The sequence below is a fragment of the Alosa alosa genome, chromosome 22, assembly GCF_017589495.1.
Source record: "Alosa alosa isolate M-15738 ecotype Scorff River chromosome 22, AALO_Geno_1.1, whole genome shotgun sequence".
In the NCBI taxonomy this organism is placed as follows: domain Eukaryota; kingdom Metazoa; phylum Chordata; class Actinopteri; order Clupeiformes; family Clupeidae; genus Alosa; species Alosa alosa.
Window position 1 is genome coordinate 7,748,247 of NC_063210.1, and position 25,262 is coordinate 7,773,508.

Sequence of the window (25,262 nt, forward strand, 5' to 3'; positions counted from 1 at the left end):
ACTGAAGAGTTCACCAGTCATCTTTGATGTTTTTTTTTTGGCACAACACTGCCATCTCCTGACTGGCCATGGAAAAAAAAAAACACATCAGTAACTCAAGTATGTCTTTATTGTATACTTTTCACGTTCTCTTAAACTATATTGCAGAAGAACCCTTGGTGCATTATGACAGAATTAATATACACATATCTATCTCATATTCACTAACACACATTAGGACATGTAAACATTACCACTGGAATCACAGTGCAGTCAAGTTTACTCTAAATACTGCATTGATTAAGTTTTAGGGAAACTTGGCACTTCATAGCACTTGTATGTATTCATCGCTATCAGGAAGGTGAATTACACACCTATGAAACAACACAACACAAACAGAAACGCACACAGGAATTTTGGACACATTTGCAATCTTCATTACACACATGTTGACATGAGGTCAGTGGCACTGAAAGACATTTAATTTTACGGTATGAGATCAGCCTCATACAGTTTTAAAGGCAGAGGAGCTTGTGCTTTAAGACTTCTGAGTGCTGACAATGCTCTGTGGGAAAGTAATGACATCAGCTCAAACGTGTACACCACACAAGATACTTCACTCGAAAAAGAGCGTATCCTTTGGACAGCAATGAGACCGCCATTATCAGGGTGAGTTATGGCCTCGGTCTTCCATTTGTAAATACACTCGGTTATAACTGCATGTACATTTCCAAAACAAAAAAAACAAACAAACAAAAACACTGAGCCATGTCAGGACAGAACACCTCAAGACCAACCAGCAACTCAGAACATGAAATGGCTTTGAGGTGGATTTTAAATATATACCCTGTCCCTTTCAAAATAGATGTTTTATCTAACACTGATGGTAGGCATGGGATGTCAATCAAGGCGACAGCCTCTGATAGACCCAGCCCCCCTCTGCGTGGTGCTGCATGTCCTTCAGCTCTGGCTCTCCCTTTTTCGGTCTTGTGAACACTATCCGGTCGTGGAGCCTGTTGGTCTGGCCTTGCCAAAACTCAATGTAGTAAGGCTTGACGATGTATCCCCCCCTAGAGGAAGAGAGGAAAAAAGGCATCAAACATACTCTTTGAACTGGCGTAATGGTGACATCCTGTGGACTTTGATTTCCACAGCTGTGGGAACAGGATGTCATTCAGTTTATGGGTGAACTGAGGATTGCCGCTTTCATAATTCATTAATTTGTTTGTAATACTTTTATAATACGTCTTATGTGTAAAGTGTCATTTTAGGTCTAAAATGATGTGTGTAGAGTTTATTTTAGGCACATCTGCCCTGTTAACATCGGCCAATGGACAACAGATGCAAAATAGCCATTTTGGCTAATTCTGGCGCATTTACATTTTTTTATGTTTATTAATGTGCACTGTCCATGTCTAAATAAACCTTAAATAATTACTCTTCAAATCACATGGATAAAGACAAAAGGGTTCTTCTCTACCTTACAAAAATGTCATAACAGCATCACTCACCAATAGTCAGGCATTGGGACATCAGTGTCCTTATACCTTTCTTCTAATTCAGCATTCTTCTGTCTCAGGTACTGCAAAGAAAAAGCAAACAAGTTCCTAGACCTCTCTGTGTCATGTCAGAGCCAGTTATGACACTGCAAATGATTACAGGCAACTGTAAAGGAAATGCTTCTTCTTTGAATAGTTAGCTAGAACGTTGATATATAATTGGTGACATATAAGAAGTGACTACAGTTTTTAGTATAATTTTTAACCCCAGTTCTAAGGCTCATCCAATGTCTGGACAGCCCAATATAGCCCTACACATTCTGTACCCTGATCTTGTGCTCACAAGCATATTCAGACATTTATTGCCTGACGTCTTACCTCTCTGTCTGGTATCGCCGTGCTTTGGCGGCTCACCACAGCGCCGATTTGGCTGCTCTTGGGACGAGAGTGAAAGTAATCACAGGAGCTCTGGAAGGGGATTCGCTCCACGTTGCCCTCAATGCGGACCTAAGGAGAAACCACACCACACCAGTCAGGATGGGCAAAATGGATATAATACAGCCTAGTGCCATGTCGCCAGGCCTTATGTGTTACGTTACACTGGTGCAGACATTCCACTAGGTACATTAAAGCTGAGATCAACCCAGCAATGTACTTGTACACTATACATTTTATCAAATATCAAATGACCATGAGAAAATGCAGAGAAAATATAGCATGGCTCTTACCTGTCTGTTTAAGGGCTCCCAGTAGAACACTAGGCAAGCATATGGGTTGCTCTCCTGAAGACAAGAGAACACCATGTCATAGAAGATAAGCAAAGTAGGCTACACATTCTCACAGGATGACCCCAGACCAAAAAGCTGAAGTCATTACAGATGTGTTTGTGTAGTGTGTGTGGTGGGTCCATTTTCATTCTTCAGACTACTCACCAGCTCTTGGCCTTTGCGGCTCTCATAATTGGTGAAGAAGCGGAAGCCCTCATGACTGAAGCCTTTCAGCAGCACCATCCGTGCAGATGGGCGTCCATCTCTGAGGAAAGAACAGCAGTGATTGATTTTGTAAATAGTTACAGGTGAAACTGCTACACCGAATGAATGGCCCTCTAATAATCGAGTAGCCTATAAGACAAGGGTGATGATTGTTGGACACTCACTTGGTAGCAGTGGAAATACACATTGCATTAGCCTCTCCAACTTCTGGGCATTTCGTCGCTTGCTCAAACCAGTCACCAAACTGTTTTATAGGGTCCAGCGAAACCAACTGATCCTCTTCGAAACACTGAGAAGTAGATGTTAAGGGCAGAAAACAATACATTGTAATTTCCAACAATATTCCTTCCATTCATTCACAATGAATGATGGATCACGCGGCCGCACAATCAGTCTATGCTATTTAAAGCTTTGCAGGAGCATTCAGAATATTTGCTGAGTTGACTGCATTAAGGAAGTGCATTCAATGAATGTCATGTTGGCTAGGTCAAGATCAACCATGCTGGTCACGTAACATGATTTCTGACGATACATAATGTAACAACTTTTCACACTAACACTTAAAACTATATGACATTTTCAGTTAAGAAAAGGACAGCAAAATGACAGCGGTGTTCATCTCGAGTCACGACTTCAGGTTAAGTAGGGTGAGGTGAAGCGAAGCTATAACGTCCAAACATTACCTGATCGTCTCCTTTGTATTTCTTTCTCATGCCACTCAAATCCATTGCACTGTGCGTGTCCGTAGGTTTCGTGCAAAAAAATAAAGAATTTAACTTATGTTTGCAAGGAGTCAGGAAGGCATAGGGTTTACAATATTCCCCTATTTTTCCAATGTTCCTCGATGCAATGACACTCAGCGCACGTATCATGCTTGTACAACAGCGCCAAACGTTGGGGATTCCGTCATCACGTTTTGTTCATTGCGTAAACATGAAAATGGTAATCGAAAGGGCATCGAAAATACCTCCGCTGAGTTTGGTAACACCAATGCAAACGCCTCAAATGCGCTAGTTAAGTGTAAATTGTAACGTTGTATATTTGCCATACTTTGTATAAGTGCTACTTAAACGACACAAGTAAATGTCATGTTTGGAACGTGTAACGACTTGGATGCATAGCTTGGATGATGCTGTAAACATGTATTTCTTTTTCTTGAAAATGATTACTTAAACAACGTATTGCGATTTGTTGATTGACGATGTCATATCCGGTTGCAGTTTCAAAATGGCAGCGACCTTGTGCGGCAAGTTGTTCTCCAGTCCGGGTAATTAACTTAGTGTCGGCGTACTTAGGTTTAAAGTGTGAAAAAATCGTATCGATAGAGACTGTAAAATGATATTTGTTTGGTAGGGATATATTTTCAGCAATGACAAGACATCTCCATATTGTCTTTGCAGATGGCTTACAGTTAACGTTAGCTATCCCAAGTTAACATGACTTTTCTTCTATTGTTAAATTAATGTACATGTATTTATGCGGTGGACACTTATCTAATGTTAGAACAAAGTGCACTAATAAACTATAGAACATTAAGAGGTTACTTTCCAAAGGGTGTGTGTTGAATCGAATCGCTATCTATCCAGGTAGTTGCACGGAAAACTCGGCGAATTTACCTAACGTTAGCATAACATGATTAGCTGCTACTGTCTGTAAAAGCAGCATTTTTTGTGAGAACTATTTGATTGCGTTATTCTTTACTTTATAATATAATATTTGTGTTAATGTGTGCAACGATTTTCTGTGTACATTTGTGCTGAAATATCAGTCATTTGCTTGGTGGTCAGTGGTTACTGAGAAAGCATGAAATGCATAACGTTAGAGTGCTATCGTAACACCCCCAATTATCACCACTTTTGTTCAGAAATTCTAAAACAACGATGTTTTTTAACACTTCAAAATAACATTTGCTAAATGAACCTTACATTTTTCAGTAGCCATAGGTGTGTAGATTTGAAGAAAATCTGGTTTGGTTCCTAACGGAAGCATTTACTGCCTGAAATATCCGATTTTGTTTACCACGCTCGGAGTTATAGTGCTGGCCTAATGGGTCGCCTATTTACGCCGTTTCAACGGCACACGAACGGTTAGACCGAGAATTCTCGTCATGAAATTAAAATTCCACTGGAGCTCCAAGCGGTTGTGTACACGCAGCCTTACTGTTTACAGCTCTTCGAATCACGGTAAAATGTCATTTTTGGTACATAGCTAGTTTCATTAGGAGTCCGCCGTCTTGGTTTGTATATAAATGGATATTAAGTGACACATACACGCAAGACGGCGGAAATACGGGACCGACGGTAAAAAGGGGAGTTCAGATATGGTTAATGAAGAATGCATTGTGATTCAGGGATTCAGAATAGTCTTCTTTCCATTTAAAGTTAAAGCCGTACCATTGCCTCATTCCACAGCATGGCTGCCCCTGACTCAAAGTGTCCGGCATGGGTCAAAAGCTGTCACCCGTCATAGGAAGCCATTGCACATCCTCAAGCAGAAGATGATAGCTGTGACAAAATACATCCCCCCAAAGCCTGGACCACCTGCAGGCTCTTTGGCCCCCCGCCCCAAGAGGATCGAGGAGGTTAGTCATGGCTGATCGAAGGAAATGAAGTCCATGTTTCCAGCATTAGGAAGTTCCATGTTGAAATCAGATCACTGAATAAAAAAACAATGACTGTGTTTGTGCACTTCAAGTATCCTGATTTGCACATGTAAACATCATATCTCAGTTTCAGAACCATGAATAAGCCCTTATCCCGGTTTTGAGAAATCCACTTAACCGGAATACTGTTCCATGTATACACCTAATTAATTACTCTTTTTTGAAACTGAGTTTACCTTCTTTTCCTTTTTTTAATAGGAGAGTGGTTTGATGAGGATTTTGAAGAGAGATCTCGAGGATGTGTTCAGGGATAATAAGATGGTTGCTGTGGCCCAAAACAGTTCCTCCAACTCGGAGGACATGCTGGTCCTGAAGCACAGGCTAAAGAAGCACGACATCAGTGTCAAGTTTTTTCCTAACCAGGTACAACCAGTGCTCACTTAAATTTTTTCAGAATTTCTAAAAAATCCAAGGCTCAAAAAGTCAAGGCTCATTCATTCATCAGCGAACTAAATGGCTAAATGACTAAAATATAAAGATCATAAGCAGGTCTAACTAAAAGGCGCAAAGAGTCAAGAGTCTCCTCATCGAAGACGTGCGTCATTGATTGAATACAGACGCAGGACTTTACCAGGCCTATCATGGTTTTAGTATCCTTCCAGGTTGATTGGCAGTGGTGTTAGTCACTGGGCCCATCTTACATGAGCCATGCTGAATCAGACCCTGATTGTTGCTGATCTGACAGTCCAGTAGCCTGGGTGTTCCCATGCTGCCTTGAGCGCGATTTGATTCACGCTGCTAAGGCAGCCTGGAGACCATGGAGCAAATTTTCGCCTGAGATAGGGAACCAATCACAGAACGGGGGAAAGCAAGACGATGATGAGCTATGCACAGACGCATTTGATAGACATCCGTGGCACCCAATAAACGGATCTGGGCATTTTTTTCAAATACGAGAAAATGAACGTTTGGTTCCCAGACCACGTCTCATTGAGAAGTGGTGGCGCTAGCCAGGCTAACAGTCCAGTACAGATAACTACTGATTGCACACTGCAAAAACACTGTATTCTCAATTATCTCAAAAGACAGACAAATGTATACTCTGGAACAGTACAGGAACAGAACTGCCACAGGAACAGATCCATGCCATCTGAAATACCACATACGGAGAAAAAGCAGACTTAGTTGAATTGATCTTACCAACCACAATTCTAACATTAAGAAACCTAAGGACATAAACTACTGGTGAATTCATTTCTAAATACAATTCTCCAAACAGTCCAGTCAAATGTTTTTAATGTTTTTTTTTGTTTATTTGTCTTTTGCTTGATATTTTTGCAGGTTGCTAGGGCTTTTTTACCTGGAAGTCCATACAAAAATATGGAGCCACTGTTCATGGGACCAACTGTCCTGTTGGTTAGCAAAGAACCCAAAGCAAAGCAGATGCTCCTTGCATTGCGAGGCAGCCCTCAGATAGCACTCCTTGGTAAGGACATGTACTGTAGATCAATGTGCTTCATTTTAAATGAAATGAGAGATAATGTCATTACCTTTTTATGTATAGCTGTATAACATTTACATATTTCACAAAAGGCACAGCTTTAATGGAAAAACTGTTCCCTGGTCGTGAGGAAACATTTTGTGAATGTGATATCTCAAGAAAACTTTGAGGAATTTTGATTACAATTTGTTATAACGGTTCATTTGAATTCAAAAAATGAACTGATTAGAATTTGTGATCAAAGCTGAAGGTCAATGTGACCTCACCTTCTTGTGAATACTAGCACAAACGTTTACATCCTAAGAATATTTAGGCCATGTCTGCAGATGCTACAGGGATGTTCTCATTTCTGTTTATCTCCCTCTTCAGGGGCCTGCATAGAGAACACGCTGCTGTCCCGGCAGGGTGTCCTCGACTACTCCAAGCTGCCCACCGTCCTCACCATGCAGGGCGAGCTGGTGAGCAGCCTGACCCTGATGACGTCCCAGACGGTGTCCATGCTGCAGCGACACCCGGCCCACCTGAGCGCTCTGCTGCAGCAGTACATCAAGCAGCTGAGCCCCGAGGGCAGCGCCGAGCAGGCCCCCACTCAGCCCACAGAGGCAGCGTGACGGGGTCACTCCTCCTCCCCCATCCCCACCCTCCAGTGCTGTAGCTGAGAGTGGGAGAGGGAGAGGCAAGAGACTGAGAGAGAAGGCGAGTTTGCAGAGCAGGGTCTGCAGACTGTTTGCAACCATTTGACCTCCTCTTGCCGCCAGGTTTGGCTCACTGGACTTGGGCCTTGCCTAATTGTACTATAAGAACTGCTTGGTGTTCGTTGGGAAGAAAAGATTGATGTCACCTGTTAAAGATGTAATTTAAAACAAATATCTAAGTTCATACAAATGTCTCTCTCTCTTTATTGTAGTTTGTATTTTCTGCTTCACAAAATTCCAAATGTAATATTTGAGCGTCGGTATGGAACTTTGACGTGCTGCGACTACACAGTGAAAATAATCTCTAATAGCTGAAACTTCTAGAATCCCAATGGGATGGAAGTGATGGAGCCAACCGGAAACATTTACTGTGGTGCATTGCGTCAGCAGCAGTATTTTGCCTAGCAAAATCCCTCCACCATATGATTTTCATCTTGTAAAAGTCAAGCATGTATGAGTGCAGCCAAAATAAACACTAGTGGTCTCACGGCTTCAGATTAGCAGTAATCTCTGGATTACACCACTCTAATCTGGGTCAGTTAGTCTATTACTGCAGCTATTCTGGGTCTGAGTGAGAAATTGTCTGTTTAACTTCAGTTTTTACCTACTGGAGCGAAACGACATTAAATGACTTAATCAACTCCTCTTAAAGACTATTTTTAGATGGGGTAATAAATGTATACATTTAAAGAAGTGCATTGGTTGCAGAAGTTCTATTAGAGGTGGTCACACACACACTGAGATTATGGAGCACTGCTTCTGTCTGAAAGGCAGTTCTTTGCTGGTTTGACTTAACGGTTATCAGAATATTGTGTGGCCATCTCTATGAAACTCAACTGTGTGCAACAAGCATTGACCTCAGGTGTGAATATATAAGCTTCCCAATGGCACCTCCTCTCTCGTCTGGCAAGAGACGTTCTGTGTACGCCTGTAATTCCAATAAGTCACTAATGCGGATAATGACCAAGCCGCACTGTCCAAAGCACTTGTAATGGATTTGGGGGTTGGTCCCTAGCCGTGAGAGGACAGCAGTAGGTTTTCTCAGACACTGAGATATTACATGTTTTGGATACTTCTGTATAACTTGCGACATCAAATCCAGCAAATGGGGAAAGGCTGTACGCTCTTTGACAAATATTTTGGCTTTCGTACACTTTACCAGCCCATTGGAGGACATATCAGTTTGAGGTAAGGATGAATGCTAATGCTGTTCAGCTAAATAGAGGCTTCTACAGGCTTCACTCTAAAAATCTTTCTCTGATTGAAATGATTGCATTCATAACTATGGTATATTGCTGTGGGGAGAGTCTGAGAAGTTATGATATATTCAATAATATATAGCTCTACAGGCGAAACATTCAGTGCAGAGACCTGGTGTAAAAGTGTTTTGAAAAGACATGAACGTTAAATAAAATAGATGCTGTTGACATTGCCAGAGACTGTCCTTTCATAAATTGTTTATTTATCTACTGTTAGACTTGGCAGAAGTGGTAGTGTCTGTGGAGATGTGTTTGTAATGTCTGACTATAGTTTATATAACCTCTTACCAGGTTTGACTCACTGGACTTTGTGTATTGCTTTAATTTAGATGTTACGATTCAGCAACTGGCATTTGGTTTATGATACAGTGAGAAATGGTAAAAAAAAGTGTGTGTCTCAACACATGACTGAAATGAGACAAGATGGTTTCTTTGAGCTCAGTCAACAAACACTGATTTTCTGACAGATGTTTGATTTTACAATAACTAGATGGCTTTTTTGTCAGCTGTTGCCATTGAAACTGCAGGGATATATCACAGTGAGCAATATCTAGGCTTTTTTGGGTGCTGTGAATGGTGATGGCCATCTTGAGAGTTTACTGACGTAGAAAGAAGCTCCAGCAGCTGTCACTGTTCTGCACAGATGAAAATGTCCTTCACAGTATAGTTGATACAGGTCACTTAGGAACCAAGGTCAGTTGCTTGTACAATTTACATATTAAACGCAGCATAGCAGTAAGACACCAGAGCAGTACAACATAATATTTTAACATATTAATACCATTCCTTATCTGTTACCATGTTGGTATTATTCCCAAGTGACACTGTGCTATATATGGTAGAAGTACAACCCCTATTTGTTTTGCTCCAGTAGACCTTGTGAAAGACGGGGCTAACCCGGGCTGACCCCAACAGCCAATCTTCTCAGTGGGAGAGTATACTGACCCCTACCATCCTCAGTCACTATCAGTAACCGAGGACATAGCGTTTTCATATTACAGTATATCCTCTAGCATTTCAGTTACTTTCCTGAGGTAAACCTATTAAAATATAGTAATTGTATTGAATTGTAAAGAGATACTCTCACAATTTTCCACATTGAGTAAGCGAGCACTGTCACCTCCAAATCCCCTTATCCAGTTTCCGCCATGCTCTTTTCTTGAGGTCAATCCTGCCCCAACAACCAAGTTTTATACAAGATTATTTGAGACCAAGCTGACAGAAATCCTTTGGTCATGGCAAATGGTTCTGCTCTGAAAACCAAGTCTTTAAGAACCTTCAATCAATTATAAATGTTTACTCGGGGAATTGTCCCACCTTGTATAGGTTCATGGTTGTTATTTAGCCTGTGATCTTGTTATCAGTTGTTTGAAGGCTATTCAAGAGAGAGGTTGCTAAAAAAGCTCCAATGAAAGCCAATTACAGCGCTGATGGTAATCCTGTCCTTCCAAGACATGTGCTCCACTCTCTTCGTCACTCCAACTCATAGTTTAAGTGATGTAGCTCATGTCAAGCTATACACCATAGTGTTTTGCGTGCAGTTGATGGCATGGCCGATACTGCAGAGACTATTGTGTATCATCTCTTTTCATGACCAGATGTTGAATTCAGCGTGTGGTTTCAATAGGCAAAATGATCATTAAACAATCAACAACATAATTAATATGCCAATACCCAAGATCAATCAACATTCAACGCCCATCATCTTGAGTAAACCCAGTTGGCCCAGACCATTTTTGGCAAGAAAAGTTTGAAATTTGTTCAACATACAACAATATAATACTTGAATGCCAAGCATTTTCTCAATAGTGAGAAAGCTGTATGTGGCTGCTACATTGCACAGATGTGTTTCACTAATGTTATTTAGTCATAAAACACATGGGATGCCTCTGTGTATGAAAAGTGTCATGTATACACTTGTCTCACAGACATACTGTGATTGCACCTCTTTAAGCAGCTGTGATATTTCCCTACATGTCACATTAGTCATTTACAAACTGACAGCCTTGCAGATGCATGGAAGAAGGTTGGCCTTGTGCATTGCAAGCATGGGAAATAAAATATCAAGTAGTGCACCATTCTAGATTAAACCAGCTGTATGCCACTGCAAGATATCTTGGAAAGTGTATCCTCTTTTATATAGGTTTTAGTGTTATTAACATACTAGACTATTCCTAATCCATAAGAATCTGCAGTGCATTACAACAGCAGGTCTCTATTATCTCTCAGAAAAACAGATTGTCTCAGATGTAGCCTGCTCTAGAAGTCTCTTGTTTGTCAATACACTTTGAATCAACATGACCCTGTGTGACTTTGCTTATAGCGGGGGGCTCTTACTGGGGAAGGAGGAGGTAGAATTGGCATGTTGTGCTTTAATCTCCTGCGCTTGGCCCGAGTCTGTGAGGTGAAGATCCGGCACAATCCAGAACACTGTAGAGGGAATAGTGTCACTAAGGATAGGTTAGATTTGTCACTTGGCTGCTGTTGGGTAACAGGATTTAATAGAGAGCTTGCACTGGATTCAAGGCTGCTTTTAGAATGTGGTCTTTCCTCAATATCTGTTGGCGTTTGTTCTCTTTCCCATCGCCACTAGGCCTTAATGTCATAAAATGACCCACAATCCTCTTAGGGGGCTGATGGGAGATCAAAATATGATCATAGCATAACTGCACTACATGTTAATCCCTTTCATGTGTTGTCAAATGTTAGCTAAAACATGCTGTTCTGTGGATTTATGCATTATTATTCAACTGTTGCCATGTCAACTGTGTAAAATTTGATCAATTTTATGGTGGCCTAATAGCCAGCAGGTGATTGCACAGAAAAGACAGAGCAATTTAGGTGAACACAGCCAGCATGCCAGTGAGAATCTGCTATTCTACATTCTACAACTTATCTCAGTCTGTCGGATGTACGGTATATTATATAATACATGTATTACGTGATAAATACTATATCATAAATATGAATTATGTTGTATTATCCTACACTTAACTGGACAAATCAAATCCTTAATCCTAGCATGGCTGCATTCATTCAGACATTTTAATGTTATTTTTCTCTTCCTACTAGACAAATCAATCTCTAGTGTTTGTTGAAATGGACCCCTTTGAGGAGCCAGCCACTCACTAAACCATAGCAAGTGCACAGACAGAGGGAAGAGCCGGAGCATTCACCCTAACATGGATCCCTACGGGTCAACACTGGACCGCAGCCAGTCGGTGATGAGTGGCCTGGAGAGGTCCAATGTCGGCTGGCACAAGTCAGCTCACTCACGAAGCAGCAGCACCGCATCCTCCCGCCACTCGCGACCGGTGAGCACCTGCCTCTGTCCACTTGGACCAAATACACTGCCCACACTCATGGGGCATTTTCTTTCTCTAGCATGCCTGAAGTGGGTGTAGTGGATAAGAGTTTGGCTCAGTGAATCCAAAGAACCTGTTGCTCTGCCTGATATTAACATGCTCCAGCAAGTTGTTGGGTGGGATGTGGTTTCAGTGTGGTGCCGTTAGGATGACGCGCTGAGAAGCAGTGGTGCCGCACACAGAGCGTGTGGGACTGATTGTGTCTCTTGCTGTCATTTTGCTCCTCAAGCACATAAAGGACTGGGAGATCATGGATGACCTGCAGATGGACGTGGGCACTGGGGAGTCCCTGCAGGACCTGAGCATGCCTGGCATCTGTGAAGGCTATCTGATGAAGAGGAGGAAGTGGCCACTCAAGGGCTGGCACAAGGTGAGCAAATGTTTTATTGGGGAGAGATCTGCCCTGTTCCAGAATGATGACGTCTGAGTTTGACTGTCTTTCTTAGTATCTACACAAAGTGCTATGTCCTTTTTACGCTCACAGTCAAGACTCTTTTCCTCAGTCTGCCAAATATCATAATCATAAACATAAACATCTTAATTTATAAGAATGCCTTGTGATACTGGCAATCAACCTTAAATGTCCATACTATGTTCAAAGTTCAAAGTAAGTGATGTATGTGATAGTCTGAAAGATAGTATATCTGGGTTGTGTGAAAACTGCACAGATGTGACTGACCTGTCCTGAAATCAAAATGTTTTCTTTCATTTCAGAGGTATTTTGTTTTGGACAAAGGGATCCTCAGGTATTCCAGAACACAACAAGATGTAAGTTCATTCTAACTTTTGACCTTTACATCCTTTGATGTGAATTAAGCTGAGATTTCCTTTGACATGATGGTCTTTTTTTATCAGTACTCCAAGGGGAAGCTCGGTGGATCCTTAGACGTCAGCTTTGCTGTCATATCTATCAACAAGAAATCAAAACGTATTGACCTAGATGCAGGAGACAATCTCTACCACATAAAGGTAGGCTACTTAAAAGAAAACTTGAAATTCAGCCTCTTAGTTTGGTTTGTGAAGAGCAGAAATAACCCTGCGTTGTCAGGACAGAAGTGCTTTACCTTGTCTTCTTGCTGCGCCTCTCTTCAAGGCTAAAAGCCACGATATGTTCTACATTTGGGTGACCAAACTGAACGCACACCGGGTGTTTAAGAAGAACGAGGTGGCCAATGTCCAGAATGGCTTCCTCCAGGCTCTCTCTCAGGGAACCAGTGGAATGCCAGCTCATAGAAATGGAGCGACTCAAGACATGGTGAGTGTCATGGTGAGTGTCCCAGAACAACCTAAAAATCCTACAAATTTGTGTTGTTTTTGTATATTTCAGTCATGTAGTTAGTATACACTCAGTCACACGTACAGTGTTATATATAGTGTAGTTGAAGCAAAAGTGTTCTTCTGTCATTCTTTTGGTATTACAATTACAGTCATGTGGAAAAAAAAGAATGCAGATTTTTCTGAAAGTAATTTTATTGCCACATCTTCTGTATGTGGCTTTTAACCATAATCTTGTGCACACTGTCAGAGTACTTCCGGGTCATACATGGGCGAGATGACCCCCCAGACATCTGAGCTACCCATAAACAACTCTGGAGTGAATGGAAAGGTGTCTGAATGGCTTCAGCAAACTCAGGACAACAACAGCTGTGCCCAAGGTATTAGTCATGTTTAATAGTTATTACATATGTGTGTGTGTGTGTGTATGTGTGTGTGTGTGGTATATTGCAAATTAACTATGTAGTTTGGAAGCACCTCGACACAGCCTTACCTCTACAATCTTTTGAATTGTCCAGAACTGAACCGGGTTCAGATGGACATCAGTGAGCTGAGCCGACTCATTCAAAAACTACATGCCATGGAGTCAGGCCCTGCGCTCAACAATGGAGAACTGCAGCGGATCATCAGTGTGCAGGTGAGAGAGAGAGAGAGAGAGAGAGAGAGAGAGAGAGCTCCTGTGGTCACTCCACAGTCCACACTCCACACAACTGCACCCCTGAGTGGAAAGTAATTGTAGCAGCTATGTTTCAGTGATTTGCATGAGTGGGTGTGTCAGTGCTGCCTGTTCTGGGATGAATTCTGATGTGCTGCTCTGTATGTCCCCTACAGAATCTTTCCCTTGAGAAGCCAAAGAAGCGATCTGCAAAGATGTGGGGGCACTCTCGCACTCTGTCCAGAGTTGAAGCGCTTGGAATGGTAAGAAAATCTACGCATGTATGTATGTATGTGTTTGTTTGTCTTGTTTGTTTGTTTGCTTGTTTGTGTGTTTGTTTCTTTGTTTGTGTGTGTGTGTTTGTTTGATTGTTTATGTGTTTGTTTGTTTGTTTGTTTGTGTTTGTTTGTTTGTTTCTTTATGGCCTGTCAACTGCTCTTCACAATAATTTTAATGGAATGGATTTATTGATTGGTTTAATTTTGAGAATCTGGTAGATTACACAAAATGTCAGTTGTATAAATTGAGATGTAGCCCTGTGTGGAATGCCCATTCCACAAGTAACATAGTGAATTCCTTTTTCACCTGAAGCCATTGCGTGGGATTACTAAATCGGTGAGTCAGCAACTTTTGGTAGACCAATGATCAGCATTCATTTGAGTCAAACCCCAGCTGTGTAAATTGATACAGAACCAGTAGCATGCAGCAGGAGTACAGTATCAGATGAGGAGGGAGTGCCTCCAATTATCATACACTATGCAGTACAACTGAGATTTATGGAATTTACTGATTTATATTTTTATATGCGCTTTATAAGGTTTACTGAGTTGACTACACTGAACATAATCAGATGTGTTTGACTTGACTTGCATGAACCTGTACAAACAGGTGTGTCCATAACGGTTACCTGTCATGCAACACACCCAGTACTCGTAGCTACTGCCTGCCTGTATAAACACGAAGCCTTTCCAGTTTTACTTTCGTCATCACCCAACTGTGATTTAAGCCATGCACTTTTCATTGCAGTAAAAGGTGCAGTCATCTGGTTTAAAGCTGCAGTTTGTAGTGTTGGTCAGTCAGATTAACTTAAATATAGACATTTATCCCAAATAATCCATTTAGAATGGCTAATAACACATGTTTTTTATCCCTACAAAAGCACATTGTTGTGGTTTGTTTCACAACAGAAACTACATACTGCACCTTTAAATCAAACATTGTTTTGTGCTAGACAAGCATGATGGAGAATTATTTTAAAGTTAGGGCCCAAACAATGCTGGTGTAACTTTTTATGTTTTCTCTCTCTGTCTGTTTGTCCCCCACCCATCTGTCTGTACCTCTGCCTCTCCCTCAGCTGTCGTCCAGTCAGCTGCACAGCGCATCCCACCTGGGCGCCTCTGTGCCCTCCATCCCAGACTACGTCTACTCTCAGCTGGCCCCCCCCACGGTCATCTCTCCCGAGGGCAAGAAGCTGCACGTGGACATTTGCGCAGTGTCATCCAGAGGTGAGAGCCAGCCACAGTAAACCAGGGAAAGATGTGGACCGTTTGCTGGAAGGCAAACATGATCCACTGTAACACAAACTGATGCTTAAGCCATTTATGAGCAATGAGAGGGAAATCAGAGGTCAACCCCTTGGCTCAGACATTTCTGCATCGAAAGCCAAAAACATTTACAGAAGTGAACCATTAATGGTATATAATAGTATTATTGTATTTTTTTAATAATAAAAAAAGGATTTGTATATTATTTGTATCATTTGTCCTTCTTTCCTGTCCTCAGTCCATAACTCCCTGAAGACGGTCCATGAGTCCTTGGCCCAGGAGCGCCAGAAGCTACAGGAGGCCTGGAACAATGGAGAACTCCCTGCCAGCACTCAGCCCCTGGCCACCCTGCTCGAGGTGAGGCCATCTTATCATAATCACTAGGGCGAAACTTCAACAACATTTTAGGGCTCCCTCTCAGAAACCCTGTACAACTTCCTCCGTGTTTTGCCAAGCATTCTGTTTAAAACATCTGTCAAATTCTAGCCTTTGCTGAGTGTGGGAGGTTCATGTTAATTCTCAGTTGTATATTGTGTTTGTGTAACCTAGACTGTAATATTTGTGTTTGTGTGTATGTGTGTGTATATGTGTGTGTGTATCGTGTACTGTATTGTGTACATGTGCAGTTAGAGATGCAGTCTCCCCTGACCCAAATCTACAGTGTGTCAGCGTCGTCAGAGTCGTCAGACTCCTCGGAAGAGTCCTTCCGTACTGTACGCCCCTATACTTCCGTACGCCGGAGGAAGGTGTGTCTGGACTGACCGCTCCCTAAGGGTGTGGGCTGGAGCTGAAGGGACAACCTTTCCTTTTTTTTCTTCTCTTCCATGCCCTTCTCACCATCTCGATTTTTCATTCCCCACAGAATATATAAATGATGTGTGTGAATCATTTAGCAAGTCATTTGAAAGCAACTTTATTCACGCAACAGTTAAAACAGCAGATGTAGTATACAGTGCATGTCAATGGGACTTTGTGACTTGTGTACATCTCACTTTGGGAGTCTTTGGGTCTTCAAGTTTTCCTCTTTCTCTGCCTCAAGGTGTTTTTGTACTCAAGAGGACTCAAAGCTCAAAGCCATGTTGTGTGTGTGTGCGTCCGGCAGCTCTGCCACAGCTGTTGGCTATGCCCTTCAGGTGTTTTCTCTTAGTCTCCGTCCGATTGGTGAGCTGAATACTCTTAATTAAGACTCCAGTAATCTGATGAGCTGGTAAATGCGCACCTCTTACATGGAGCGCTCTGAGTCCTCAGAGCCAGAATAACAGCCTGCATTTGTTTCACAGAAAGATTGTGTGTGTGTGTGTGTGTGCGTGTGTGTGTGTGTGTGCATGTGTGTGTGTGTGTTTTGTGTGTGTGTGTGTGTGTGTGTGTGTGTGCTCTACTCTTGTTGTCCTTTTTATCTCACACTCTTCCTCCTCTCTGTTCTGTCCTCTGTTCTGTCCATCTCTCCATCTCCCAGCCTGGCTCTAGCCGGCGTGCGTCGCAGCGGCCTCCCTCCGTGGCGGACTCGGCGGCGGAATACTTTGACGCCAGTGATGACCTCCTGTGCGGGAGCTCGTCCGACGGCTCAGAGGAGGCCTCTGGCCTGAGTGACGGCACCAGCAACTCTGAGCCAGAAGAGGGCCACGGTGAGAGGGCGATAACCAGGGGTCAAAGTTCATATTCAAAATTGATATTTACCTCAAAGATCAAGTCCCCAAGGTCAATTGTCTTGAATAGAAGAAGAGTCTGTGAGAGCTTGTTCATAGATACAGTGAGGTTGGATTCATGGAGTACAGGACTCCAAGTATTACTAGAAGTATACTGAAACACCATCAGGTTTATAGCCTTTTCAATCAAGATATGACAGTCCAAGTCTAAAGACAGTCTGTCTGATTGCATGTGTGTTCATCATTTAACATTAATTATTGAATAATACATTGACTGAAACAAATACATATTCATAATAATATTCCATTATTTTCACACATATACAATTAAGGCAATTATCATGAACTTGTTCAGGAAGAAGAATAATTCATTTGATACCATATAAGTGCAAGACAAGTTTATTCATGTAGCATAGTTCGTTTCTTCATGTACGCAGAAGCAATTCAATATGCTTTCCATAGATACAAAACAATCCAAGCATAACAAATGAGAGTAGAAGAGTTGTCTCATTAGACAGCCTGCTCAACGCCACACCTGCTACTCAGTGCTTTACCTGGTTGCAGCCACAGTATCGTATGTTCCTTGTTGAAGACCTAGAGTAGCCAAGGTGTTCATCAGCTTTCACCAGACTCACTACTTTGATTCAATTTGTGAGGAGAGTCTGGATATGAGTTATGGAGTGATCACATAACCATTGTTCCCTTACAGAGTCAGCAACTAGGAAATACCGTGCCAGCCTTTCCAAAGCTCCAGCCAAGGCCAGCAGTGTGCCAAAGAGCATCGGGCGCCGCACCGCCCTGCCCGCCGTCTGCCCCGACAACAGCCACATCGGCCTCATGTCCATCCTGTACAACAACATAGGCAAGGACCTGTCGCGCATCTCTATGCCCGCGGCGCTCAACGAGCCCATCAACCTGCTGCAGCGTCTCTGTGAAGAGCTGGAGTACTCCGAGCTGCTGGACACGGCTAGTAACACTGAGGACCCCTACGAGAGGATGGTGAGGAGGCCGGATGGTGGACTGCTGCCCACACAGATGGGGTGGATGAAAGTGTGGTCTTTGTTTTCTTTTATATGTGATGAGGTTATGTTGCATATTTCATAATTTCACATGAATACAAAACATTATTCAAACTTTCATTCAGTAGAACTTTACAGTTTAAGCCAAATTATTCAATGAACATTTGAATGACATTTGGGTGTACATCTACAGCTTGATTAGTAATTTATAAAAGGGTATATGTATTAAATTATTTTAGAATTTGGACATGATTTGTCAATATGCAGATTTTGAAATGCAGATGAACATGTACAGGCCAGGAAAACCTGATTTATTTTTTCGTTATTTATTAACTGGCTTTTCTAGCCTTTATTAATAGGACAGTGGAGAGTGGACAGGGAATGAGTCGGAGAGAGATGGGAGTGTGATTGAGAAATTACCTCAGGTCAGACTTGAACATGGGTCCTCGTGGGCACTGGACCCCTATGTAGTATGTGACACTGCTGCTAGTGTCACAGCTCCACCAGAGCTGGATTTATTGAAAGTGTGAATAAGAAGGTGTGAATTTTATGAGACTGATTTTATAATTACTCTCTTTAAGGTGTATATTGCTGCCTTTGCTATCTCTGGTTATGCCATCGCTACCTTCCGCAACCGTTACAAACCCTTCAACCCAGTCCTTGGCGAGACCTATGAATGTGTGCGGGATGACAGAGGCTTCCGCTTCATCAGTGAGCAGGTGGGTGACACGGCTGATTTCACAATATTTTATAACACATGTACTAATTGTTTATAATCGTCTGATATCTTTTCTCAGGTCAGCCATCACCCACCTGTATCAGCCTGTCATGCAGAGTCAGAGAACTTTAGCTTTTGGCAAGGTCAGTGCTATCATGATCTGAATAGTTCTTGAAAGATTGTTTTTTCATGAAGCACTGAATCTCAATTGTAAAACACTGAAAAAACATTTGTAATGGTGTTGTTATGACTTTCTCAGACCAGCGGTGGAAGAACAAGTTCTGGGGGAAGTCTGTGGAGATTATGCCAGCTGGAATGGTCAATGTCACTCTTCCAAAGTGAGTGTTAACATAATGCCACAGTTGTCATGCAGGAACTTCAGCAGGCGACTGGCCAAAATGCAAACAGAAGCTACAATATGTGGACAAACGTTGCCCAGCATCACCTGCATGGTTTTGTTTCCCCCCTGTAGGCGTGGTGACCATTACGAGTGGAACAAAGTGGTCACTTGCATCCATAATGTCCTGACCCAACAGCGCTACCTGGAGCACTACGGTGAGGTCACCATTCGCAACCTCAAAAGCTCCGTCTGCACCTGCAAAATCACCTTTGTTAAGGTCAGTTAGAGGAATACTTTTATGATCATAATTTCACAGAAAATAGATGATATCACAATTTGCTGACACCGAATGACTGAATGACTAGTCTGGACATTTCTGCTGCTCTCTCCACCTATAGTCTCGATACTGGGGCTCCGATGCCAACAGAAATGAGGTCCAGGGCCAGGTGCTGAACCAGAGTGGGAAGGTGGTGCACAGGTTCGGAGGCCTCTGGCATGAGGGCATCTTCTGTGACACCCTCCCCACCCCTCAGTGCCTCTGGAAGCCAAGTAAGCACCGTCCAGTCAGAGCCCACACGCTTTTTGAACATTCTCTAAGCGTTTTCTGAAGGAAAAAAAAAACAAGTTTAGTTCACTCTTAAAGGAAACTGTTATACTGCAGTCACCCAGTGAGGCTGTATCTTACAGTGTAACACGCATTAGGTTGTATTTAGATTTTTGGGACATAAATCACTGTTTGAACAAAATATTATTTTTTTCTCTTCTCAGCCCCTATGCCTAAAGACCAACTCCTCTACTTTGGCTTCACCGCCTTTGCCCTCGAGCTGAACGAACTGACCCCAGATCTGAAGCCTCTACTGCCCCCTACAGACACACGGCTGCGCCCTGACCAGAGGTGAGATGATGCTCATACAGAGCTCTGAGAGGTACAGTACACACACTGTGGGTGTGAAAAGTCCTTTTAAGCAATTCCCTCCACTTGGCGGCCATATTGCAACGCATTTTGGGTACTAATCGGGCATCTACTTCGGGTAGAACTGCGCGTGCGCAAGGCTTCACCAACCACTGACACCAACCTGGCTCCAGCTGCGAGATCACAACACACGATTGGCACAATGTATTCCCAACATACCACATGATTGGCACGATGTATTCCCAACATACCACATGATTGGCACAATGTATTCACACCATACCACATGATTGGCACGATGTATTCACAACATACCACATGATTGGCACGATGTATTCACCACATACCACATGATTGGCACGATGTATTCACATGTCAACTGTTAGCGGTGGAAGGGGCAGAATATGTGTAGACGACTGCCATGTTTGCGTTACGAACTAACCCCATATAGTTCTATGGGAGATTCTTTGAGTGCTGTGTCTCCTCAAGTCTCGGGTTTAACAGCATATTTTGCCGACAGTGCGTGCATCATGTGGCCAGAGCGAAGTCTGACGCACAAAGTGGGCAGGCCGAAAGTGAATTCGTAAAAGATTTATTCAATTTCACAGCACCGGAGAAGTCTCGCCCATTTCAAAGTCCCCACCTTGATGTAGCTTCTTGCTACCTATATCATTGCGGAAACCGGCCTCTTTATGTGAGACTGAGAATGGGTCGAGAATGAGAATGAACAATAAACCACTCAGCTCGTGACTTTACCAGACAACCAGGATGAGTTTTCCCGATCTATGATTAAAAAAAGCTGGGATGTCAATTTAACAGTGTTAACAATACATTTAAAAAACAATTTCTCTACATTAACCCAGTTATATAGTCTACAGTTACATTAACAAGCAAATTTAAGAGCCATGATCAATGGAATGGTACGCTAATGGTCAAAGCAGAGTTGTAATGAGTGCATTGTGACCCAAACTGCCCACAGGTTCTTGGAGGAGGGCAGGATAGAGGATACGGACAGAGTCAAAGACGAGATCGAGGACAGACAGCGGGAGCGCAGGAAGGAGCTGAGCATGAGGGGGGAGGACCATGTGCCTCGATTCTTCAGGTCTGTAACTGTGTGTGTGTGTGTGTGTGGATGTGTGTGTGTGTGGTGTGTGTGTGTGTGTGTGCGTGCGTATGTGTGGATGTGTGTGTGTGTGTGTGTGTGTGTGTGTGTGTGTGTGTGTGTGTGTGTGTGTGTGTGTGTGCATGTGTGGATGTGTGTGTGTGTGTGTATGTGTGTGTCCAGATTGGCTAGGAAGGATCAACTTTAACGTTGCCTTTTGATGCTTGTTCTGGCTTTTCGGTCATCCTCTTTTTGTTCATTAGTGTTAGGTATGTTTATATAATATTTTAATTACCACATAATGCAGATAACAATATGAAATCCTTGCATCCTGAATTATTATTATTTTGCGAGAAATCTTTTTCATGTCAATTGAATATGTAGCTTAATGAATGGCCACTCATACTCATTTGGTTCAACAGAAAAACAATAGACACTGCTGGACGAGAGGTCTGGTTGACCAATGGAAGCTACTGGAAGCTGCGAGAAAACCCAGGATTTGCCAACATCAAAAACGTGGAGCTGTGGTGACAAGTGATGGTGACGTGAGGACAGAAAGCACAATTATTTCATTCTTTTATGCATTCTTTGTTTCGTTCTTTCTTTCATTTTTGGAGCACGCATGAGATGCCTTGGGCCGTTTCTCCTGAGCATGGATAGTGTTCGGTCTCACAGAGGAGCGCCGTGTCTGGACAGGCCTCTGACAGCTTTCATAGTCCACCATAAAAGAGAGAGCAGGTTACTTTCTCTGAATGGAGTACTTGACTGTGCTTGAAGAAATGGATTGTCAACAATCAATCAAATAAGGACAATATGGAGGTCATATAGGATGACTGTAGGGGGAAACACAAACACAAACATAACAATTAAAAAATATTTATCATGTGAATAGCATTTTTCCTTTGAGAATTTATTTTTTAAATCATTTTTTATGTTTACTGAAATGATTTCTTTATTTTTTGAATCATTTATGTCAACTGTACAATGTCTATTATTTAAGGCAGAAGACCTGTGTGCCATTTTGTGGTGAGGTGACCATCTCCTCTAAGTGGAGTCTGTTCCTCAGGGGCACCTCAGTTGTTACTGATCCTGACATGGACTCAAACTTCCAGAAGATGGCAGTCATGCTCACCTGTCTTTTTTGAGTGAGTTATTCAGCTGGGTCTGTATACATATTTTAAGGACAATTCCAGTTAGGTCACACGTATGTTTTTGCTGCTGGGTAATCATTTGAATGCCATAGAGTAACAGCGCAGTGAGTGATACGGACTGTCACAGGTCCTAGACAATAACATCTGTTTAAATACACACTTGATAGACTCTGAAGCAACTTAGAAAAAGTCCAAACATGTACAGATTAACAATGAATATAATTTTAATGCATGAATAAAAAAACACAACAGTCAGTACATTACACAATATTTAACCACTTTTAATAAATAAAAGATTTCCTCTGATTTTTTGAGCATAATCTTTAAATCAAATACATCTTTATGATTTCAATGTCTCTACTGCATTGCTGTCACACCTCTGATGTGATCAGGGTTCCTTCAAAAAGTACCAGAAATGTTTACGTTATGGAGTACAAGAATTTCTTTTTAAATTATCTCCCCCCGCCCCCAAAGAATTACACTTTATACTTCAAAAAAGGCAAACAAATCATTGTACAGTCTTAGAGACGCAAAAAGGACTGCTCACTTACAAAAAAAGCCAAGTTGACCCAGTCAGGACCAGAGTTTATCGTACATTACACCACACTTAGGGGGTCCTCTCCTAAGAATACCATTAGATACTTTAGTTACCTTACCTTACTCATCTTACCGAACAAAGTGAGCTCCCTGGCTCAGATGGGAAACCCTAAATGCTTGTCACCCTGATGCACTTTACAGTAATGTCTGCACATGATTCTTTTTCAGGTTTCTGTAACCCACACTTTCGCATACCCACTAAGGGTCAATCAAGCGTCCATGTTCACTGGGCTCCAGAGGCTAAATAATTATTGGGAAATTGCCAGTGTACAAAAACATAAAAAGTGGCCAGAGGGTTTTCAGTGGCTTTTCCGAGAGTATGAACAAACAAAAACAAAGTAATGTTGTTGAGATGTTATACTTCATCATTATTAATTAATAATTCAAAACACTGCTCTTGAATTTCCTGAATTTTACAAAGATTATCTGTTTAAGTGTATTGAAATGAAACAGTTTAAAGAAAACTGTATCATGCCTTTTATTTTCACTGACGCTGTCAGGTCGTGTCAGATTGACATAAAAGTCATAACAGTTGCTTATTTATTTATTTTTTACGATACCCTTCCGATGAAGCTAACCTTTCCGTGGCATTGTGAATTTTTGGGGGGCATTGCATTTCTCCTTGCGCCAGGGTGCCCACGGAGCTGGATATAAAATGGCATCTCTTTCCCCTGAGCCAGGCACGTTACGTGGGCATGGTGCGGGAAAGCAGTGGAGGAGTGGAGGGGCAGATTCCAGCACATACCTCCACTCGAAAATGCCATCTGTATGCTGTCGTGTTACGCCACTGTCAGTCGTGAGAAGCGTGCTTTAGTAGTCAAGGCAAAGGGCAATTGGATCTGCCATCGGATGGCTTCTCATTGCATTAGTCTGGATTAAGGAGCCGTCAGGAATATTCAGTCTGAACAATTTTGTGTTGTACCATCAGCTTTAAAGAACCAAGACTCTTCCAACACTAAGGCTCTGAAGAAGGATATTGGAGGGCACAAAGGCAATAAGAACACATGATTTAGAAAAACAACATCAAGACAAAGGGGCTGTCTGAAAGTTAATTGACATAAGTCATTATTGTACATTAGTCACAGGCTCAGTGCTGATTATTAGGCTTCCCAGATAAATTAGCACAAATGATGGTTGGTCAGACTACTCTGTTGAGTGTGTGTGTGTTTGTGTGTGCGTGTATGTGTGTTTATACTGGGGCTTGGGGCTTCATTTTACACTAATTGAATAGTAGTACCATGCATTTCTTCTACATGTTCATGTTGTCATAACATGTAGTGGGTTAGGCTTTGGGTTTGAGATAATCATTCTAAACAGTGTGCTGAAAAGAGAAGTGCAGGTGCCTACAAGAGGAAAAGCGATTCAGTCTCCTCTTATAAATCAAGCCTGGGCCTTCAAATGGGTTATTACTGCTACTGTTCACCTAACTTCTCAGCTTGAATGTTTCATACCCCTAAACATACTGTATTCTGTCACTGAGTTTAAACAATAAACAAACAAAAGCACAAATGTCAAAATGTGCCAACATGCCGAGTGGTTAAAATGCAGTGCAAACATGCAAATGTGATGGGTTTTTTGCAAATCTGCTGTGACCTGTGCTCGGACCATCTCTGCTCATAAAAAAATGATATCAGCTAATTTACAGTGACATACGGGTCCCCTTAATGTCTAGATAATTTGCTTCTCTGCTGAGAATAAATATTTTGTATTTAACAACGTGACTGTGGAGCAAACCCAAAAGGGCCACTCAGGTAAATAGAAAGGTCAGCTGTCAGGTCCACCTACAGTCACAGTAATTTGTGTTTTATGGCTTTTCATCCAATCATGCTGTAAATAAACTTTCACGTCTGTTGGGAAACGTGTGTACCACATCACATCTACGTTGTCAACAGCACCCGATAAAAATGTCAAACAACTGTAATTCCTATGAGGAGGAGATAACTGTACTTCAGTCGCAGAATTTGTTTAGGGAAAATACCACTGAGGTCAAACTGTCAAGAGGGATATCACCCATCAGTATGACAGCCGTTTCTGAACCGCTCTGAGGAGAGGGGGGGGAAAAAACAAACAAAAAAACGAAATGGCAGTGCCCTCCACAGACAAGGTTACACCAAAACTATTGCTAACGATTTTCAGCTGGTGGTGTCTGAGTGGTGCATGTTGTAATGTGGTATTGATTGTGGTCTTTCTGTGTGTGTGTGTGTGTGTGTGGGGGTAGACCGGGGCTTTTCCAGATTGGCTGATAATAGAAATTGAAGTCCCAATTACAATGTAGCCCATTTTTTAATTTCTTTTTTTGGTTAGGCCCACACATCAGTGACACTCATGTAAAAGTACTTCTGTGCCAACACTCAGTTTAACTAATCTTTGAAAAAGAAAACCTTTAATACAAAAAAAACCCTTCATTCAG

General features: G+C 42.1%; 3 protein-coding genes across 6 annotated transcripts; 2 read left to right on the plus strand and 1 right to left on the minus strand.

The window, feature by feature from the left end:
• Positions 1 to 90: 90 nt before the first annotated feature.
• Positions 91 to 3,518, minus strand: pnpo (pyridoxamine 5'-phosphate oxidase). The gene is made up of 7 exons (XM_048233657.1): positions 3,154 to 3,518; positions 2,635 to 2,759; positions 2,411 to 2,510; positions 2,207 to 2,260; positions 1,857 to 1,985; positions 1,491 to 1,561; positions 91 to 1,049 (listed from the first exon to the last, which is right to left on the minus strand). Exons 1-7 carry the CDS (start codon positions 3,340 to 3,342, stop codon positions 884 to 886), a joined length of 834 nt encoding a protein of 277 aa, XP_048089614.1. The 5' UTR covers positions 3,343 to 3,518; the 3' UTR covers positions 91 to 883.
• mrpl10 (mitochondrial ribosomal protein L10) lies at positions 2,795 to 7,452 on the plus strand. Of its 2 annotated transcripts, none has more exons than XM_048233660.1 (5): positions 2,795 to 2,975; positions 4,882 to 5,051; positions 5,331 to 5,495; positions 6,414 to 6,558; positions 6,943 to 7,452. In XM_048233660.1, exons 2-5 carry the CDS (start codon positions 4,968 to 4,970, stop codon positions 7,182 to 7,184), a joined length of 636 nt encoding a protein of 211 aa, XP_048089617.1. In that variant the 5' UTR covers positions 2,795 to 2,975; positions 4,882 to 4,967; the 3' UTR covers positions 7,185 to 7,452. The 2 variants fall into 2 exon arrangements, with proteins under 2 accessions (XP_048089617.1, XP_048089616.1); XM_048233659.1 differs by lacking the exon at positions 2,795 to 2,975 and adding an exon at positions 3,620 to 3,737.
• Positions 7,453 to 8,235: 783 nt separating this feature from the next.
• Positions 8,236 to 22,561, plus strand: osbpl7 (oxysterol binding protein-like 7). 3 transcript variants are annotated; one of them, XM_048233627.1, is made up of 23 exons: positions 8,236 to 8,456; positions 11,600 to 11,841; positions 12,122 to 12,262; positions 12,607 to 12,660; positions 12,748 to 12,861; positions 12,986 to 13,159; positions 13,418 to 13,547; positions 13,686 to 13,804; positions 13,999 to 14,085; positions 14,414 to 14,437; positions 15,177 to 15,327; positions 15,605 to 15,723; positions 15,993 to 16,112; positions 16,823 to 16,991; positions 17,722 to 18,011; positions 18,613 to 18,750; positions 18,829 to 18,892; positions 19,009 to 19,087; positions 19,222 to 19,366; positions 19,488 to 19,638; positions 19,858 to 19,984; positions 20,982 to 21,104; positions 21,527 to 22,561. In XM_048233627.1, exons 2-23 carry the CDS (start codon positions 11,710 to 11,712, stop codon positions 21,633 to 21,635), a joined length of 2,760 nt encoding a protein of 919 aa, XP_048089584.1. In that variant the 5' UTR covers positions 8,236 to 8,456; positions 11,600 to 11,709; the 3' UTR covers positions 21,636 to 22,561. The 3 variants fall into 3 exon arrangements, with proteins under 3 accessions (XP_048089584.1, XP_048089585.1, XP_048089586.1); XM_048233628.1 differs by lacking the exon at positions 15,993 to 16,112; XM_048233629.1 differs by lacking the exons at positions 14,414 to 14,437; positions 15,993 to 16,112.
• Positions 22,562 to 25,262: the final 2,701 nt, after the last annotated feature.